Raw genomic sequence first — 20,813 nt, forward strand, 5'->3', positions numbered from 1 at the left:
TGAGGCTTGACCTGTTGAATTGTTTGAAACATGTAGTATCCCAAATGCGCAGATCGATGCTCATGATGCTGATCATTGGATTCTCTGGTGCAGAATCGATTATGTACAGGCAGGCGCCATATAACATGAACATTGTTGAGCCAGCATAATCGAAACATCAAATATGGCGTATCCATGTACAAAACACCTGTGATGTGACAATCTGGGGCAATCCGTATCGGTCATACATAATGTTTAAAATTTGACATTTTGTATGATCGTACATAGCCTGTGAGTTTAAATGAATCTTATGAAGTTTGCATATTTTATTTGAAAAGTAAATGTAGTTTGAAAAATTAAATAGATTCATTTGGGGCTGCATTATTGATTTTGGTCCAGATTGTTTTCCCAGAATATCAAATCATGATCGATAAATCATTAACCTATTACCTGTCGTGTTACCAAGCAACCACGGGCAGTCACGAATGTTGCTCTTAGTCATGGATAACGTACACACTTTTTCCGAGATTTAAGCAGGTGATGTTTACATTTCACAAATTTACGTGTTAGTGGGAGTGACATAATAATCGAAGGATCCTTTTTAATCTGCGCAACAGAGGTATTTTTTAGCTTGTCCAGAAATCAAGTGAGTGAATTAGTTGAGTTGTCGCCGCTTTTTGCAATAGAAATATCACGGCGGGAGACACCAGAAATGGGCTTCACACATCGTCCATATGTGGGGATTCAAACCCAAGAATTCGGCGTGAAGAGCAAACGCTTTAAATACTGTGCTACCCTACTTCCCTTAAGCAGGTTTAGTGAATCCTGTGGAGAAACTTCTCATTTCCTTTCTCCCTGCCACTGCAAACATTCCATGTGGTCGCTTATTACACCTTATGTCCTTTCGCCCTATTCGTCCCTGTTCGCCCGTTTCCGTAACCGTCCCGCAATAACACGAGTTAGTCACGGATGTGTCAGCGTCGGGTGGAAATGAAACCCACACAAGTATAGAATCCCTAAAAGGAAATTTTCCTTTCAGTGTTTTGCTTAATGCTTATACATGGTAATAGCCGTTCGTATGGTCCACGACACGATCCTAGTACTAAGTATTAAGATGCAAAATTGTGTTTGTATGCTTGTTTGTCAAACGCAGACAAGAATTAGGTGGTCTCGATTCACACGAAGCGGAATGATAGTAATCCAAGCTGGCACATGATATTTTTTGTGTTGTCGTCATTACAACGCTGTTAATTAGCAGCACCGTGTTTACATGGTGATTCTGTTGTGGTACTAGGCTGTAGGCTTGTTTGTTTCAGAGTTCCAACGAGAGCGCTGACACGGGTGTTGCTGGGGACAAGGGAGCTTACTCGCATGTCCTTGTGCAAATGATAACCTACATAAACCAGGTCTGATCTTCCTGGTTGATTCATTGAGTGAGTGCGCGAATGAGTGAGTGGGAGCGTGAATGAATTGGTGATTGAGTGAATGAGTGGGTGGGTTGATGAGTGAGTGAGCGAGTGGATGGGTGAGTGGGTGAGTGGGTGGCTGGGTATGTGTTTGGGTGGGTGGATGAGTGGGTAAGAGAGTGAGTGGATGAGTGAGTGGGTGATTAGGTGGGTGAGTGAATGAGTGAGTAAATTCATGGGGAGGTGGAATTGATGGCGAGTGAGTGGGTGCTTTAGTAATGCGTTGCACCGCTGCTGTGTTATATCACAGCAATATTTCAGCAACACTGTATGATAACCATGGGGTTGATGGATCTACAAAGCTTGACTGTTTCCACATATATATTAACATGACACACAGTATAACGTATGGAATGACGTCATACACAACGTTACATGTAATCTCACGTCATAGACATCACACTTATGTCAGCATGACACACAATATCATGTGTCAAATGACGTCATACACAACATCACATATCAGTTAGCGTCATTATTTTCTCTAGACTCAACTACAGACGATAATGAACTTCTATGACTTTGACTTCGGTCATCCCGACCCCGTGAAAACGTTTGACCTGACGCCATGTTTCACTGACGCACAGCAGGTTGAATTCAGCGTCAAATTTCCAGGTGAGTGAGTTTGCTTAGCGCTGTTTTTAGTCATATTCCAGCAATATCACGACTGGATACATCAGACACAGGCTTCACAGACTGTATCCAAAGGGGGATTCGAACTTGGGTCTTCGGCGTGACGAGCGAACGCTTTAACCACTTAGCTACCCAACGACCTCTCAAGCTGAGAGGTAATGGGTCCTCTCAAGTACATTGTAAAAGAATGTTGTTTGACGCCGTAGTAGCGATCAACATTCAGGACATGTTTCAGGACGTTGCTTTTTTATTTTTTGTTTGTTTGTTTTTTTTCATTAGTTCATGGTATTTTTATTAACATGCATGATGCATTAAATAGATGATGTATAGATAATGTCAAGTACAAATCAATACAGTATAAGTCCGTGAGGTACTGGGGCAAGAAAGCTCCATTTATGATATAAGTTGTTTATTTCATTATTATTATTTTTTGATGCATGGTTTTTGCACAAGGAATATTTTTTTAAGAGTTTTTTTTAAACTTAAATTTGGAAGCATATTTTAATGCTGCATATGCGAAAATGATGTTGTGATTTAGAAGTCTATTTTCACCTTGAGTACCAAACCAAATCATGTTTTTAGATAATTCCTATGGATCTGGATGAAAACAACTCTCCAGCCAAATTTGTATAATATAAATTTATCCCAAAGGTTTGAGTCACCTGACATTCCCAGTAAACATGACACAAGCTCGCTTTTACATCTCTGCAAATACAACATAGACCGTTGTCAACTTTTTGCATTCTGACCAATTCTTTTTTGTGTGTAAATAATTCCTTGTAGAAATCTATACTGAAAGTCTAAAAGCCTTGTATCTTGCAATATTCAGGACGTAGTTTATTTGGATTTCGTTTTGCTCAAACTTATTCCATGACTTGAATAACCCTTTCCTCCCTGGCAATATTGTATTGTGATCGTTCAGATATTACATAGCGAATTCGTTTTCAAAAGTGTATGTTATCATTTTCCTTCTGAGTAGGTCCATGCTAATTTTGTTGATCTCAGGATTGTCTGGTCCAGACTGACGTCATTCATATAGCTGGCATATTGCTGGGTGCTAACAACAAATAAACAGACATATGAACGCCATTTACTTCAACGTTTTAATATTTACAGAGTGTCATCCAAAGGATTGTTGTATTTTGGGCGATATTTGCTTTATCCAGTTTATCTTTCAATGTCAGTAAAACATAACAGACATAAAGAAAACTATAGCATATTAGTCGGGGTACGAGAAACGAGTTTGCTCATTTCTGTTCTCAAGTTTCTGAAGACCTGGATCTACTTCCGTACGATGTCCAGATCCAAAATGAGGCTTTGAAGGAGCTTTCAGTGGGGTTACAACTGGAGCCGACCCGCCTTCAACATCTCCACGTGAACACCGACGACAACAACATCTACGTTTCGGGGAAACTGCTCGACCGACCTCCTCTGCTGGGTCTGTAGCTTCGAACAAACATGAGACGCTATTTTATCAAAATGGTCCATTATCTTCCAGGATTTAACTTCTTAGGATCCAGAATCCATGATTAGTAGTCATATCAAGTCTTTTTACAGTGAAAGCATACTGATGAATTTCACAATAATCCAAAAAGGTAAATCGAACTGAGTGACACTTACATTGCAAATCCTCACAATTTTACCTTGCCAGTTGAACATATAAATCTCAGCATTGTATTTTAATTCAGTATAAAAGTTGTGACGCCATGAAGGTATGTACTGTCAATGACGAGGTTCTTTTAGATAGTTTAAATACCCCGTCAATAACAGTAATCCCTTGTGACAGTTGATAACTGTTTTTCAAAAGCCATGTATTCAAAAGCGTAAAGTAATCATTAATGAATGTATTTGGTTTGAAGACAGTTTGAAAATACTGCAGTAAGAGGAATACCGGAAGTGACGTCAATCTCTTACGTCAAAAAAAGTAAATACTGCAGTAAGTCACCACCTGATGTGAGGAATACCGGAAGTGACATCAATCTCTTACGTTAGAAAAGTAAATACTGCAGTTAGTCACCACCTGATGTGAGGAATACCGGAAGTGACATCACTCTCTTACGTTAGAAAAGTAAATACTGCAGTTAGTCACCACCTGATGTGAGGAATACCGGAAGTGACATCAATCTCTTACGTTAGAAAAGTAAATACTGCAGTTAGTCACCACCTGATGTGAGGAATACCGGAAGTGACATCACTCTCTTACGTTAGAAAAGTAAATACTGCAGTTAGTCACCACCTGATGTGAGGAATACCGGAAGTGACATCACTCTCTTACGTTAGAAAAGTAAATACTGCAGTAAGTCACCACCTGATGTGAGGAATACCGGAAGTGACATCACTCTCTTACGTTAGAAAAGTAAATACTGCAGTTAGTCACCACCTGATGTGAGGAATACCGGAAGTGACATCACTCTCTTACGTTAGAAAAGTAAATACTGCAGTTAGTCACCACCTGATGTGAGGAATACCGGAAGTGACATCACTCTCTTACGTTAGAAAAGTAAATACTGCAGTTAGTCACCACCTGATGTGAGGAATACCGGAAGTGACATCACTCTCTTACGTTAGAAAAGTAAATACTGCAGTTAGTCACCACCTGATGTGAGGAATACCGGAAGTGACATCACTCTCTTACGTTAGAAAAGTAAATACTGCAGTTAGTCACCACCTGATGTGAGGAATACCGGAAGTGACATCAATCTCTTACGTTAGAAAAGTAAATACTGCAGTTAGTCACCACCTGATGTGAGGAATACCGGAAGTGACATCACTCTCTTACGTTAGAAAAGTAAATACTGCAGTTAGTCACCACCTGATGTGAGGAATACCGGAAGTGACATCACTCTCTTACGTTAGAAAAGTAAATACTGCAGTAAGTCACCACCTGATGTGAGGAATACCGGAAGTGACATCACTCTCTTACGTTAGAAAAGTAAATACTGCAGTTAGTCACCACCTGATGTGAGGAATACCGGAAGTGACATCAATCTCTTACGTTAGAAAAGTAAATACTGCAGTTAGTCACCACCTGATGTGAGGAATACCGGAAGTGACATCACTCTCTTACGTTAGAAAAGTAAATACTGCAGTTAGTCACCACCTGATGTGAGGAATACCGGAAGTGACATCACTCTCTTACGTTAGAAAAGTAAATACTGCAGTAAGTCACCACCTGATGTGAGGAATACCGGAAGTGACATCACTCTCTTACGTTAGAAAAGTAAATACTGCAGTTAGTCACCACCTGATGTGAGGAATACCGGAAGTGACATCACTCTCTTACGTTAGAAAAGTAAATACTGCAGTTAGTCACCACCTGATGTGAGGAATACCGGAAGTGACATCACTCTCTTACGTTAGAAAAGTAAATACTGCAGTTAGTCACCACCTGATGTGAGGAATACCGGAAGTGACATCACTCTCTTACGTTAGAAAAGTAAATACTGCAGTTAGTCACCACCTGATGTGAGGAATACCGGAAGTGACATCACTCTCTTACGTTAGAAAAGTAAATACTGCAGTTAGTCACCACCTGATGTGAGGAATACCGGAAGTGACATCAATCTCTTACGTTAGAAAAGTAAATACTGCAGTTAGTCACCACCTGATGTGAGGAATACCGGAAGTGACATCACTCTCTTACGTTAGAAAAGTAAATACTGCAGTTAGTCACCACCTGATGTGAGGAATACCGGAAGTGACATCACTCTCTTACGTTAGAAAAGTAAATACTGCAGTAAGTCACCACCTGATGTGAGGAATACCGGAAGTGACATCACTCTCTTACGTTAGAAAAGTAAATACTGCAGTTAGTCACCACCTGATGTGAGGAATACCGGAAGTGACATCAATCTCTTACGTTAGAAAAGTAAATACTGCAGTTAGTCACCACCTGATGTGAGGAATACCGGAAGTGACATCACTCTCTTACGTTAGAAAAGTAAATACTGCAGTTAGTCACCACCTGATGTGAGGAATACCGGAAGTGACATCAATCTCTTGCGTTAGAAAAGTAAATACTGCAGTTAGTCACCACCTGATGTGAGGAATACCGGAAGTGACATCACTCTCTTACGTTAGACACTTTGGCACTATTCACCAGCTCTGTGCCGACAAATCCAAGAAACATTATCAGCGCCAAATTAGATTCGAACTGGCGAACAAACCGTGTAAGAAGATAATGCCACCTGTGCCCTCTTAACATATACATTTTAGTGTAGACAGATATTAACTTCCGTTAAGGATGTCATAGATATTTTCTATTTTCCATGAAAGCAGTAACGTGAACTTTGTATGCGTCTGACTGGCCTTAACTAACAAATCAATACGATTTTGTATTTGAAACCACGTAAAGCTGATCCTGATACGAACAGGGGGCGTAATCCTATGAATTACGCTAGGTCATTGACTTGTTGCGATGACACTGTTGACGTCAGCGATGGTTCTGAGAAGCAGACGTGTTCATGTTGACTCTTGTCATGATTTGCATGTGATGTTTCTGTTGATGCTTATAATGATTATGTTGGCTTTGTTTGTTATGGAACTGTGTACTTATATTTTCTGTCATGTGATTTGCAGCCCGGTATTATGTGATACCGAACCAGACGGTAGAGATTGTTGACGCTGCAAACGACGTCACGTCGATCGAGGAATGTGCCGCGCTGTGCGACGCTGACGCCGACTGTGTCTGCTTCTCCGCATGTAACAACAGCTGCTACCTGTCATACGTTCCACAACAATACTCGGTGAACCCAGATCTGACAGCACAATGCGACAGATATTCAGGTGAGTGAAAGGTATATTCTAGAGAGAGGCAACCCGTGAAGATCCATGAAGATCCGGGTTAGAAATGGTCTTCAGTAACCATGCTTGTTGCGAGAATCGAGTAACGGGATCGGGATCAGTCTCGCTGACTTGATTGACATATGTCATCTTATCCCAATTGCGTAGATCGATGTTCATGCTGTTGATCACTGGTCTCTTTGTTCCAGACTTGATTATCTACAGACAGCCATGTGGCTGAAATGTTTGTGAGCATGGCGTTTAACAAACAAATCAAATCAGAGAGAGGCGTACAAATATGGACGAATGATGATTTTATGGTATTAGCACACTGGTATGCAACGCTACAGTTCAACATGTATTCCAAACTCAGACAAATAATATAGAACCGGGATACAGTCTCGTTATATCGCCTCTGCTTAGCGCCAGGCAAGGTAATACCACCAAGAACATAATGAACTGATTTGTATGAGTCGGCCGAGGATCGAACCCATCCATGCTCTCAAGGGCAGCGGCTCAGTCCTCAAGACTCCAGAGGCATTGTGAACCTTTCAGAATTAATGATTTCTCGTTGACTATTCCTTTAACTACAGCTGTTGTCCAGCGTCCAGTAGGACTTCCTGATCACGATCTTAAGGCTGCGTGGTCCGCCTTCAACACTCTTGTGTCAACTGACAGCCTTATCATCCATCTAACTGTACCTGGATACCCAGATCAGGTGGGTGTTACCTGTATGTACTAGCACACATTGATCAGGTAGTTGTTACCTGTGTGTACCTGCACACACAAACAAGGTAGATGTTACCAGTATATACCTGCACACTCTGACCAGGTAGATGTTATCTGTATGCACCTGCATACTCTAACAAGGTAGATGTTACCATTATATACCTGCACACTCTGACCAGGTAGATGTTACCTGTATGTACCTGCACACTCTGACCAGGTATGTATTACCTGTATGTAACTGCACACACTAACAAGGTAGATGTTACCTGTATGTACCTGTACACACTAACAAGGTAAGTGTTACCTGTATGTACCTGCACACACTAACAAGGTAGATGTTACCATTATATACCTGCACACTCTGACCAGGTAGATGTTACCTGTATGTACCCGCACACACTGACCAGGTAGATGTTACCTGTATATACCTGCACACACTGACCAGGTAGATGTTACCTGTATGCACCTGCACACACTGACCAGGTGGGTGGTACTTCAATGTACCTGGATACCCTGCCAAGGTAGGTGTTACCTGTATATACCTGGATACCCTGACAAGGGAACTGTTACCTGTCTGTACCTGGATACCCTGACAAGGTAGGTGTTACCTGTATGTACCTGGATACCCTGACAAGGTAGGTGTTACCTGTATGTACCTGGATACCCTGACAAGGGAATGTTACCTGTCTGTACCTGGATACCCTGACAAGGTAGGTGTTACCTGTATGTACCTGGATACCCTGACAAGGTAGGTGTTACCTGTATGTACCTGGATACCCTGCCAAGGTAGGTGTTACCTGTATGTACCTGGATACCCTGACAAGGGAATGTTCCCTGTATGTACCCGGATACCCTGACAAGGGAATGTTACCTGTCTGTACCTGCACACACTGACCTGGTAGATGGTACCTGTATATACCTGCATAGGTATGATCAAGCACAATAAATAAGACTGTCTACCTGGAAGACATTGTCTATGACGCAAACCAATACTAGTGCAGAAAGTCTTGTTTCATAGCAGGAGATAATATGTGAAACACATCTTCGTTGACAGGGTCTCGCGCTGTTTGCGGAAGAGGTGGTGGAGGATGATATATGGAGACATGGCTGTCAAGGTCGGTGTTGATTTATTCTGTCTTTGACGGGTCTATAAATGAATACCATCAGAACCTTCCTAAACTATGGGTCAATACCTGATCAAGTAGAGAATACAGTTATTTATTTACAGTGTAAGGACGGCGGGGTAGTCTAGTGGTTAAAGCGTCCGCCCCTCACGACGAAGTCACGGGTTCGATTCCCCACATGGGTGGTGTGTCGTCGGCCATGATATTGCTGGAGCATTGCTAAAGCGGCGTAAAACCAAATTCACTCACCATGTCATGTTCCAACCATTGTTGCGGTGTCATGTCATTGCGAAGCTATATTTTATGTGACTAATATCTTTGTAATATAGTTTGTATTTATTCTATAGTTTGGGAAACGTCTGTTGATATTCTTTGGTAGATGTGTGATCGGTGTGAATGACCTGTATATGTAATAAAAGCAGGGATAGGACATGTAGTTTCTGTAGTCATCCTCTGGGTACCCGTCAGGATAGTAGTGCTCATTATCTCAGATGGATTCTGAATTTGAGAATTTAGGGAATCATGGGACTCGTGTGGCTCTCGTGTTTACTGAAGATCGGGAGGCCAGGTTCGCTGACTTGAAAATGAAACATGCAATTTATGGATGACTTCTTGTTTTCAGCTTGATAAGGGTGTAAGAATCTACATCACAGCGTCACGCTATGCAATAAACAAGTCAACCATTAAGTTGTATGTTTTTAGTTTTCAGTCAAACAACTAGCTGTCTTGGTTGACATCTCATCGTTTCCCTTATGCGTTAATCAACATGATGATAACTGGATATTGTCCTCGGTTTGACTGACCCGGCCAACATCTTGGATTGCTTTCCAATTGTAAACTGAGACTTGATATACTGTTCTAGTTAATATTTAGAAACAGCGCTAAGCTCGATTCTCTCACTCAGATTGACTACAGTAGCAGGGTAGGGCAATCGGTCCGGGTCCAATGTAGTGAATTAATCACATTCCTGCTTCCCTCCATAAAGCTGGAATATTCCAGAGAGAGGCGTAAAACTAAAGTCACTCACTCAGATTTCTGCTTCAGACAAAACGGCGGGGTACTCGGGAATTATACAATCAACTGATGTGTGGTCACCTACACCAGCTGCAGCGTCAACACTCGAAACGTCGAACCCAACCAGTCATCCCGAGCCAACGTCGGAAATTCCCGAGACATCAACCTCACCCGAAGGTAATTTTTTCACTCGACTTGCTCCTGATGCCGCGGAGTTGCCTGCCTTGGACGAAAACTGACTGCCATTGCTACGAATCTCTTGAATATGTTGCTAATTGATATGCAAATGAGCGTCAATTCTGGCTCGTGGTTTTTACCAAAAGTGTGTTCATGCTCGAATATTTCCTCAGTCGAAGCGTCAGTATATACTTGAAATGCTATCGAAACCAGCCACTCCCTCACTCACGTTAGAATGGGGCTAGGATTAGGATTACAGCTTTCGTTCGTCACCTGGACCTTTTCCGCACATGGGTACACCGAGGAAGTTCAACCTTAAATTAAAACCTCTTTAGGGGTGGTAGGGTAGCACAGTGGTTAAAGCGTTCACTCGTCACGCCAAAGGCCAGGATTCGATTCCCGATATGAGTACCATGTAGGAAGCCCACCTCCGGTGTCCCCGCCGTGATATTGCTGCAAAATTGTTAAGGGCGGCTTAAAACCATACTCACTCGACAATGGGCATGGTCGTGTGAGTGAGTGAGTTTAGTTTTACGCCGCTTTTAGCAATATTCCAGCAATATCACGGCGGGGAACACCATAAAATGGGCTTCACACATTGTACCCATGTGAGGGAATCGAACCCGTGTCTTTCGGCGTGACGAGTGAACGCTTTAACCACTAGGCTACCCCACCGCCCCCATGGTCGTGTGACTGTAGTTCTCGTAACTAGCATATTATTCACGTGCACCCTCTTGTTTTAACTATTCACTGATGAACTGACAATTATTTTTCAGTAACATCCGGTCCTCCTTCAGTGACAACTTCAGCTCCGGTTACAAAAGTAACAACAGCAACGCCAAACACGCAGACGACACAATCTACAACACCACGTGCCACAAGTTAGTTACCGTCATGATACATCGGTAGAGAATTACTTGCATAGAACTAGGATTGGAGGAATTATATTACATTTTAAGAGAAATGCCTGTGTGGAATGGTTGCTCTTGACATCGACTTACCCCCATACTTCGCCTTACAGAAGAAATTCGTTTGAAAGGAGAGTCACGGTAATGGCTGGGGCGGTGGGGTACCCTATTGGGTAAAGCGTTCGCTCGTCACCCCGAAGATCCGGTTTCGATTCCCCTCATTTGTACAATGTGTGAAGCCCATTTCTGGTATTGCTGGAATATAGCCGTGATATTGGTGCAATATTGCTAAAAGCGGTGTGAGTTTGTGGTGGTGGTGGGCTGGGGTGGTTGTGAGTTTGCCGTGGTGGTGGGCTGGGGTGGTTGTGAGTTTGCCGTGGTGGGTGGTCCTATAGTTGTAGCTAGTGACTGGACTTCAGTAAACCCTACCGTCAATTTCCTATTGATTATGGTCGTTTCACGTTGTCGCTCGGTCCGTCGGCGGCTGTTAAGTCAAGGAGTAAGGGGTCAGTCGGCCTGGTCTCCTGACTAACTACATCACATTCATACACAGATACATTCACAAAGAAACGCAACTCCAAGTATACTCACACAGCTTTTACTCGTCTCAGTCCATCTCTCTGAATATAACTTCACCAAACCAGAGGGTAGGCTCGTCCCACACGAGCAACTGAATGTCGTGAGCTGACTTCCATCACTAAAACGCGCTCACAACTCTCTCAGTGCCCAACCTGTCGATGTATATGGCTGGAGCCTGGCCTCATCGCAATCACATGTTTCGACTCATTGTTTTGATTCGTTCATCCCATATCCAACCAATCTTGCCCTCATGAATATTTTGTCTCAAGATTATTGAGCAGCACAGTTCGGTCACTCACCTCTTTTAATTTATTTGTTATTCTTCGATGTAAGATTAATCTGTTATGGTTTTTTCCACGACTATTGTGTCTCTCGTTCTATAGCCTACGGCTAATCGCCATGTTGGTGGCTTTTGCGGGTGCATTTTACCCTATAACATAATCTTCGCCATACCAGTAGCCCATCATAAGCGATTCGAATCCCGTGTGGTTCCGTGTGGTTCGAATCCCATTTCGATTTGATTTATTTATATTACTAATTGTGTTTGCCGTGAATTTCAAAAACATGAAAACGGTCTAAGACTTGCATGACTTCGAGTGCTGGTTCCACGTCAAGTGAAATGTCCCTGAATGGAATACGGTTCCAAGCATCGTTCGAGAAACATATGACTTCGATTCACGATTCGTTTTCATTATATTTCTGATTTTAGTAACAACATGATTCCACGGAGGTGGAAATGAACCTGTATAGCTTCAGACTTCCTGTGTCGTGAACACGTTGTGATACCGCACGGCGTTAAAACTAACTCGCCCATTTCCATGTTTATCAGCCAGAAATACAGACTTCATTTTGCACGTGGGGGGTGCCTTTTTCGACAATACTGACCACGCTGAGATTGTTAACAGCCAGGAGGAGTGTCTGCAAGACTGTCTTCAGGACCCCTTGTGTCAGACAGTCACTGTCTGTGTTAATAAGAAGAAGTGTGACATCAGCCATATGACTATTGCAACGCACGGGAATCTCGTGAAGCCTCGATCCGGGTGTGATATATATGCACGTGAGTTCGTCATAACGTTCAGAACGCTGTTGAGCATGAGAGGTGCTCCTGATGATCCGTGAAGATCCGGATTATAACTGGCCTTCACTGACCAGTGCTTGTCGTAAGAGGCGATTAAAGAGATCGGGTGGTCTCATTGACTTGGTCGGCACATGTCATCGTATACCACTTGCGTAGATCGATGCTCATGCTATTGATCACTCGCTTTTGTGTTCCAGACTCGATTATTTACAGACCGACGTGATATAGCGGGAATATTGCTGAGTGTAGCATTCACGAAAACAAACACATTTGCCTCAAGAAAACCGTTAGTTGGAGGGTTCAAAGTTATTTGACTGTATATATCATTCTATTATATCACAAATATCATTCCCATATTGCAGTGTCTTCCACATACCCTTCGAACGGGTCGACAACATTTACGCCATCAACAAAACAAAGTACTAGCACATCTCCCGTGTGTCCGACATCGCCGACAGGTTAGAATTCCCATGATAAATATAGTGAGTGAAATATATAAGGGAACACCGGTTCAAAGCAGTGTATATTTGTTTATTCTCAAATATTCACCTACAATGCAATACAAGGCTTGTGAAGAAACTTAAAAACAATAAAGGAACACTTATGCTTCCATGTCATCCCTTATTTGTTTCCCTCGGTATATATACATTGTAAATATTATAGAGATTCAGAGCCATGGGCGATAGAATTGGTCGTCTGCTATCCATCTTGCCATGAGAAGCGACTAACGGGACAGTTTCGTCGAATCGTCTGGTGTATTAGCCGTGTAATCATATCCGAGTTGTCTATACGTCGATTGGTGTTCATGATATCAACCACTAGCCCTAACTCGTTATTTACAGACCGTTGTCATATACCTGGAATACTGAAGCAATAAGTAACAAAACAGAAGTATGTAGAAGCACTTAGCCTGGGATTTAGTTTCGACATACCAGCATTGGCGGTATTTGGAGAAACCATTTTCTTTCTCTCGAAAGCGAAGGGTATCAAGCGTTTTGCTTTAAGCACATAGATCTTGTCTTGACCATTTCTACGTTTGTATGTCCAGGCACAGTGGTTAACGGGTATACGCTGGTCGCGGGGTCCACAGTGCCAGGAATCGCCAAAGCAGCGTTGGAATTGATTCCAAATGTCCAGGCCTGTGGCAAGGCGTGTACCAAGAAGGCGGAGTTCCACTGCACCGCCTTCCAGTACTGTCCCAACAAAATATGCAACCTCATGGACAACAGGCTGCTGCCAGTACCTTTAACCTTGAGGATCAATACAACTTGTCCGTATTATAATAGTGAGTGGATAAATTCTTTCCTGATTTACCCTCGTAGATCACCCTTTTAGAATCGTCCCTATATCTTACAGTCGCCTCAGTCGTCGCCATTCGTGTCTTTGCGTAACCTCCAAGAAGCATTCGTCACCACTCGTTCCTTTCCGTAACCACGACTTGTTCCGGAATAAGACGAGTTGATCACGAATACTCCAAGAAGTAATTTCAGCATGTCCCGAAATACAACGAGTTGGTCACGAATGCAGTAATCTGGACAAGGGTGTTCTGTTTGACAATTCACGTAATGTTTGATCGTCAGCAAACCCAACTAGACGTAACGTTGTTTTCTTTTGTTTTTTCACTTATTTCTCAGCTTCAAGAACGTACTAATAAATAAAATATGGTCTTCAGTCCCGATCCACAAAGAGTTCGTAACGTTACGTACAGTCTTAACTCCATAGTTTATCACAGGCTTACGAACGTCGTACGCTACGAATCTCTTACCTCCTATACCGTGACATGGATCCAGACTTACGTAGCGCCGCGATAGTTTTGTGAAACGGGGCCACTTTGGTACCATAAAAGAATTTCAAGCAACCATTCTCTTTCTTTCAATTTTTTATTGATCAAACTTTAATGTCTTTTTTTTTCTTTACTGCAATAATATTTTCACAGTTTAAACTAATTACGAGCGTTTTTTTTATCTTTCCGGTTATCTTCATATTTAATTGTCTTTACAAACTTTTAGGTATATTGACGTTGCATCCATGTTCGTTTCCTCATTTCAGTCATAGTTTCGTTGTCTCACGTTTATTAAAAACTTCATTCTAAAACAGAAAACTTCGAAACTATTCGTTCCTACATTCAATTACCGTTTCGTTATTTTAAGTTTTAAAAAACTCGTGTATATTTTCATAATTTTGAGTATTTTCTTTTGACACCGTACTATAATATTATCACTATCAACATGTCATCTCTACTCACACAGGACAATTCCTCGATGACTTCACCTTACAAACAAGTCCACCAGCTGCAGATAGCAATTTTAAGCCTTTAAATGACGTCAGTCTTCAGACATGCGCCGACATGTGTGGGCATGAGGGTGCGTCGTGTATTTCCTTCCAGTATTGTCTGAATACCAAGACGTGCTTGATTGGTACAACACAGAAGGTCAAGGTCGCTAACCATCAAGCAAAATCTGGCTGCCAGTACTACAAACGTAAGAGTTCTTTGTTTTTAGAATTCGTTTGATTCAGGTACAAGGTTAGACTAATGCTTAGTCTGTTGGCATTGAAGATAGAGCTTGGCAGTATGGAAAATAATGTGGTTCAGAGACTGTGAGACAGACTAGTGCTAGGTGGACGATTAGAGTTTTGTCAATGACGTCAAGTCGGAAAATAATTGGTCTTCATGACCCCATTCGACTAACGGAATCGGGGATCAGACTAGCTAATTTTGGCACGTCATCGTATCCTAAATGTATCGATGCCCGTGCGTTGATCGATGCTCGTGCTGTTGATCACTGGATTGTCCGATCCAGAATCCATTATTCACAAACCGACGTCATTTAGTTGGAATATTGCGGCGTAAAATAATAAACAGGTGGAATGATGAAGTCAGTGAATGGGTTAAGCGCACCCATGTGGGGAATGAAACCTGGGTCTTCGGCGTAGAAGGGGTGAAAAAACATACTGACTCACTCAGTTGTTAGAAGGAGCGAGTGAATGTTCTTTAAAGCCACTTTATTGGATATTTCCTTTATATCACTCCATATATCTGAAGGAGCGATGGGGTAACTTCGTGGTTAGCTTTAGCTCATGTTACCGAATGCCCGGGATCGAATTCACACATGGAATGCCTATTTCTTGTGTCACGTGACTTCTGTGACTTTGCTGGAACATGGCTAAAAGTGGAGTAAACTACGCTCACTCGCCCATGTGAGAGGAACGCCTTGGGTGGTACAGACCGCAGGGGTTTGCCTCTTTCGTGAAACCCATGCTTCTGACAAATCCAGAGACAAAATCGGAGTGAATCGGGATTCGAACTAGCAATCATAGGCTCCTGTGATCCCAAGGGACGCAACTATCTATAACCACATGTTTTGAGATTTTTCAAACTGTACAATAATGTTCTTCCCGTAGGTCCTTTACCACCAGGTGCTCAATCCCCTGAAAATCAGCCTCTGGGGTCGGCAGGATATAGTGGAGGTACGTCACTCACCGATACGGTCAGGGTACCTGAGACATTGTTCATAATTTTATATTCTTATATTTGATTTAGTTAGATCACATACGTCACGAATGGCACATAGTTTCAGACCTTGGTCATATGTTCACAAAATTGTAATGAATGCTTGTTTGGGTTTCGTCTAAGATCTAATTTTTACGCCATAGTCAGCAATATGTGCGCAACGGAACTGCGCCGACTAAACATTAAAGCCAGGACCAGGCAAACCAGATATGAACCCGGATTTGAGATCAGACATGCAAAGAGTCTTGTCTGAATCGGATGCTATTACGCATGTGTAAGTAATCTGAAAGGTGTAAAATTACATATATTTTTTTAATTTATGAAAATATGCTACTCTTTTAATGAAAAGGGCTTTTTAAACAAAGTACAAAGGTAATCGTTTACTAATAAATTTCCCATGTTTTCATGAACATTGTTTCGTTCTATTTTTAACAGGTAGCCTTGCGGGGATGGCCGTTGGCATGTTGATCGTCGGTATCCTTGTGGGAGTTGCGGTTCTGTTCTTGATTCTGCGGAAACGTAGAGGCAAAAGTTTCGATCTTAACATGCACATCATGGAATAAGAACTGGATGCCCCAACTCAGACCTCCTATCATCGGAAGCCTTTACCCAAACATATATAACGGTGTAATGGCTGGGAGGAACAAAGCTCAAGATACCTTTTCTTTACTTGGTTTCCATGGGTATCTAAATTTTCATTCCTAATTATTGTCTAACCCGCCAAAACAGTTACCTCAGTGAGTTTTACGCCGCACTCAGCAATATTCCAGCTATATGGTCTGTAAATATTCGAGTCTAGACTAGACAATCCAGTGTTCAACAGCATGAGGATCGATCTACGCAATTGGGAACCAGTGACATGTGCCAACCAGGTCAGCGAGCCTGGCCACCCTATCCTGATAGTCGCCTCTTACGACAAACAGAGTTACTGAAGGCCAATATTGTAACCCGGGGACAAGCATGAGTTACTGAAGACAGTCCTAATCGGGTATTCTGGAGCAGTAGCTAAAACATCTGCTTGTTACGCCGAAGTCACGGGTTCAATTCTCTCCTGGGTACCATTTGTGAAGCCCATTTCCTGTCACATTTTGGTGGAGATCCATATTGCATCCGCTAGTTTCATCAGATCACGTGACCATCACATTACCTGTCATTACCACTATGTTCATACAAGAACATCTCTGATTACCTTCGCCACTTCGCTTTCAAAATTAGACTAAATAAGCTCGGAACGTCTTTTGCTCGTGATCGTAAACAGGATGCTGTACCAAGCGTTGTGTTAAAATCAGCCCAAAACCCGAAAGGAATATATTAACGGTGAATATCGTCATTTGATAGAGTTGATTTAAACGACTTGATACGGATGCTGCTGGATAATGCTGGATAATGATGTCCCTTGGTGACAGAAATATGGTATGGATTAGAAGTCGTTTCTTCCCGATGTCATCTGTTGTTTTATCAGTACTATGCTCGTATTAGTTAGTGTGTTAAATTTAAAAATCATGTATTACTCCAGGCCTTACTCCCACTTTAAGCATGCACCTCGTGATATAACTGGAATACTGTCCAAAGCTGCGGTCAAAGCCCACTCACTCACTCATGCGCTTTCGTTTTCTATCTTTATATACTGATACATAAAGTGTTGTGAGGGAAAACGCATTGATAATAATGTCTCTTGGAAATACTCATGGAGTGGGGTTTTTTCGTTGTGTTTCTTTTTTCTTTTTTTCTTCTTTTTTGTTTGTTTGATTGTGTTGTTGGTTTTTCTTTTGCTTTTCGGGGCCCTTTTAACTTTTTGTATATTTTTTTTTGGTTTTTTTTGTGGGTTTGTTTTTAGTGTTTTAGTGCCAATAATTTCAAAGTAGGAAAAACACGCCTCTGTGACTGAAATATTGCCGATGTGACGTTAAATATTAACTCACTCACTCACTCGCTCCTAGTAACAAACATACAGTTTATGTTTTCAGGCTGTTGATGCATGAGGTAATGCATCCGGTTAAGCATATAAAGTTCACTTTTCTAAAGCAGATAAATGTTTCTAGCAGTTGACTTGCACGGATTAGAAGAAAATTACATAATGGTACTGTAACTTAAGTTTCTATGGAAACGATTCAAAAGCATCCAAACAAAAAGCATCAAAATAAAACTATTTATTATCTATATTTTAGCTTTTCTGGTCCATTGCCAATGTCAGGTTTTGTTCGGGTTAATGAAATAATGTAGGCAATCTTTTATTTATTCGTTTCTTGAATGATTTCATCTTAGAAAGCGTTCAGTGTATATCGATATATGATTTCACTATTCAACGTTGTGTGTTGACGTGAAATGATGTATACTTGACATTTAACGAATAAAATGCATATGGTAAAGTTTGTTTCATTGTATTTTGTTGTTCACCGGTGCATTCCAGTATTCCAGATTTATGACAGTGGTTTGTTAATAATCAACATTGGACGAAGGAGTTTCTGACTGACATTCTGAGCGTCCATCTACTCTTTTGGGAATTCAAAGACATTCCAGTACAGATGAATGGTATGTTCGAACGTGCGAGCCATGTCCTTGAAGATAAAGTGTCTGATCATAAAGCACAAACGTGATGTCCTTGACATGATAATACAAACAATCAGTGACTATTCCCCATCTCATTTTTTATCACTTTATTATCACATCTTTTTAAGAGATCATGCACCATTTCATTCACTGTCATTTTCTTGTGGTTTCAATTAACCAAGCGCTGTTGGATAGCCCTGTGGTGAGAGGACCGGAATACGGTGGAGAGAACGCCAGCAGAATTATCTTCATGTTAAGTCTTACCATAACTCCCCAGCACACCCCACACCCCACACCCCACCACACACCCAAGACTTTCCACAATTACGAATTTACAGAGCTCCCTAGAGATGCGAATGGAGGCGATGGACCTGAAATACACCGGGTAACACGTCAAGGGAGGCAACTCTTGTAGGCTCAATGGCTTCGTTTTTGTTGCACATACGTAGTATTATTTCTTTGACGCCAGGGACCTTGCATAATTAAAGTTCGACTGAATAAAAAGTTATATGACGTTGATCCTGTACCGGCCGGTTAGCTCAAATGAATAGAGCGATGCTCCTCGAAAGCAAGGGTTGAGGCCCACACCGGCCTCAAACTCCTTTCTCACTTCGACAAAATTATGTTACGTACACTGTCCTTATTACTTATAACTTCCAGAACATTGTTGTCGTTTTCTTTACATTTTAATGCCGCAGTCAGCAGTATTTCAGGGATTACACCGGTCTGTAAATATTCGAATCTGGCTCAGGCAATCCAGTGATCATCACTATAAGTATCGATCGACGCAATTGGATTACGATGACGAGTCAGGCAGGTCAGCGAGCCTGACCACCGACCCCGTTAGTTGCCTCTAACAACAAACATGGGTTACTGAGGACCAGTTTTATCCCATATCCCCACGGGTTCTGTGAAACAGAAGGTAGCATGGTGATATGTTTGTAATAACGAGTAAACTTTAGAAAGTAAGAGTGCTGAGTTCATTATATGTAAATGTAATATTGTATGCAATAGAAGAATCATCTTAATAAATAAATAAATAAATAAATAAAAAGAAACCGTTATCTCTGACCATATACTGCCTTGTGTCAATTCCATTAAAGAAAATTACTGTTAGAATTGGTGTTCAGCAAACCAACATTGTCGTAAGAGGCGACCAAAGGTCTCGGATGTTCAGGAGTGCTGATTTGGTAGACACATGTCATTGTATCCCATTTGCAGTCACCGATACTCGTGCTTTTGATCACATCACTGAATTTTCTGGTCATTTCCCATTTAGACTTCTTAGTTGAATTTCAAGCAAAGCTCAAATGATACTGTTCACTGATTTCAAAGGGAGAGAACTCCGTATCGTCCATTGTTCATTGTAAACCTTCGTTTCAATATATTACAACGTATTGCATCACATGGGATGTCTGTACTTAAACATGTCATACACATAAACATGTGTCGGCCGGTTAGCTCAAATGGATAGAGCGATGCTTTCCTAAGGCAAGGGTTGTGGGTTCAAGTCCCATACTGGCCTGAACGACTTTTTTCCTTCTTCCAATTTGCGACAGTTTTATTCGACCTGTTTGGCTGAATGTCACCGCCTTGAACATACATGTAACTAAGTTGCTCCATATGCACAGAATCCAGTTCAGATTTACGCTCGTTCCAGAGCAGTTATTATTTGAAAATGGCTCTACACAAGAAATATTATAATAATATCATGCATTGCTAGTGATCTATAAAAACAAACCTGTTTAAGGAGGTGTTTGTTTTCATATGAAGAATGTGGAAATAAGCAAGCGCGGATTGAGGGGAGACAACTCTTGTAACCTTAATCGTAAGACCGTGCACCGCTTGTATTGCACCATACCAGCAGTGTATTTCTTTGATGATATGTTATTTGCGTCATGCAAAGACCGTTTGGATATAATGTAATATGTAAAGAGTTCCAGAATCGGCCGGTTAGCTCAAATGGATAGAGCGATGCTGTTGTAAGGCAGGGGTTGTGGGTTCAAGTCCCACATCGGCCTGAACCATTTTGTGTTTCTTCCAACATGCCAAGTTTTAATCGACTTTTTCCCATTCATTACAACCGCAACTGACAATGGGAAAGAATAAATCTATAAAATCATATCAATCAGTAGTAGTAGTAGTAGTAGTAGTAGTAGTAGTAGTAGTAATAGTAGTAGTAGTAGTGTCAGTGACAGTTGCTTTAACAGTAGTGTAATATATAATAGAATATAGGAGTAGACAGTAACATTGTAGAAGGAGGAGCGATGCTTCATGCCCTAC

General features: G+C 41.6%; 1 protein-coding gene and 1 non-coding gene across 2 annotated transcripts in view; both read left to right on the top strand.

Moving 5' to 3' along the window:
• The window catches only part of LOC137290200 (uncharacterized), a 30,122-nt gene extending 11,773 nt beyond the window's left edge, over positions 1–18,349 (top strand). Inside the window, exons 11-24 of the mRNA XM_067820923.1 lie at positions 1,296–1,385; positions 1,934–2,060; positions 3,343–3,516; positions 6,657–6,863; positions 7,454–7,578; positions 8,644–8,704; positions 9,758–9,904; positions 10,681–10,785; positions 12,221–12,448; positions 12,832–12,927; positions 13,518–13,754; positions 14,719–14,949; positions 15,872–15,937; positions 16,416–18,349. Of these exons, the coding sequence (XP_067677024.1) occupies positions 1,296–1,385; positions 1,934–2,060; positions 3,343–3,516; positions 6,657–6,863; positions 7,454–7,578; positions 8,644–8,704; positions 9,758–9,904; positions 10,681–10,785; positions 12,221–12,448; positions 12,832–12,927; positions 13,518–13,754; positions 14,719–14,949; positions 15,872–15,937; positions 16,416–16,543 (2,022 nt within the window). The 3' untranslated portion in view covers positions 16,544–18,349. The remainder of the gene's footprint in view (positions 1–1,295; positions 1,386–1,933; positions 2,061–3,342; positions 3,517–6,656; positions 6,864–7,453; positions 7,579–8,643; positions 8,705–9,757; positions 9,905–10,680; positions 10,786–12,220; positions 12,449–12,831; positions 12,928–13,517; positions 13,755–14,718; positions 14,950–15,871; positions 15,938–16,415) is intronic.
• A 2,128-nt stretch (positions 18,350–20,477) lies between these two features.
• Trnat-ugu (transfer RNA threonine (anticodon UGU)) lies at positions 20,478–20,551 on the top strand. The gene has a single exon. It is a non-coding gene; the product is annotated as a tRNA-Thr (tRNA).
• Positions 20,552–20,813: the final 262 nt, after the last annotated feature.

Source organism: Haliotis asinina, chromosome 7 (assembly GCF_037392515.1).
Source record: "Haliotis asinina isolate JCU_RB_2024 chromosome 7, JCU_Hal_asi_v2, whole genome shotgun sequence".
NCBI lineage: Eukaryota > Metazoa > Mollusca > Gastropoda > Lepetellida > Haliotidae > Haliotis > Haliotis asinina.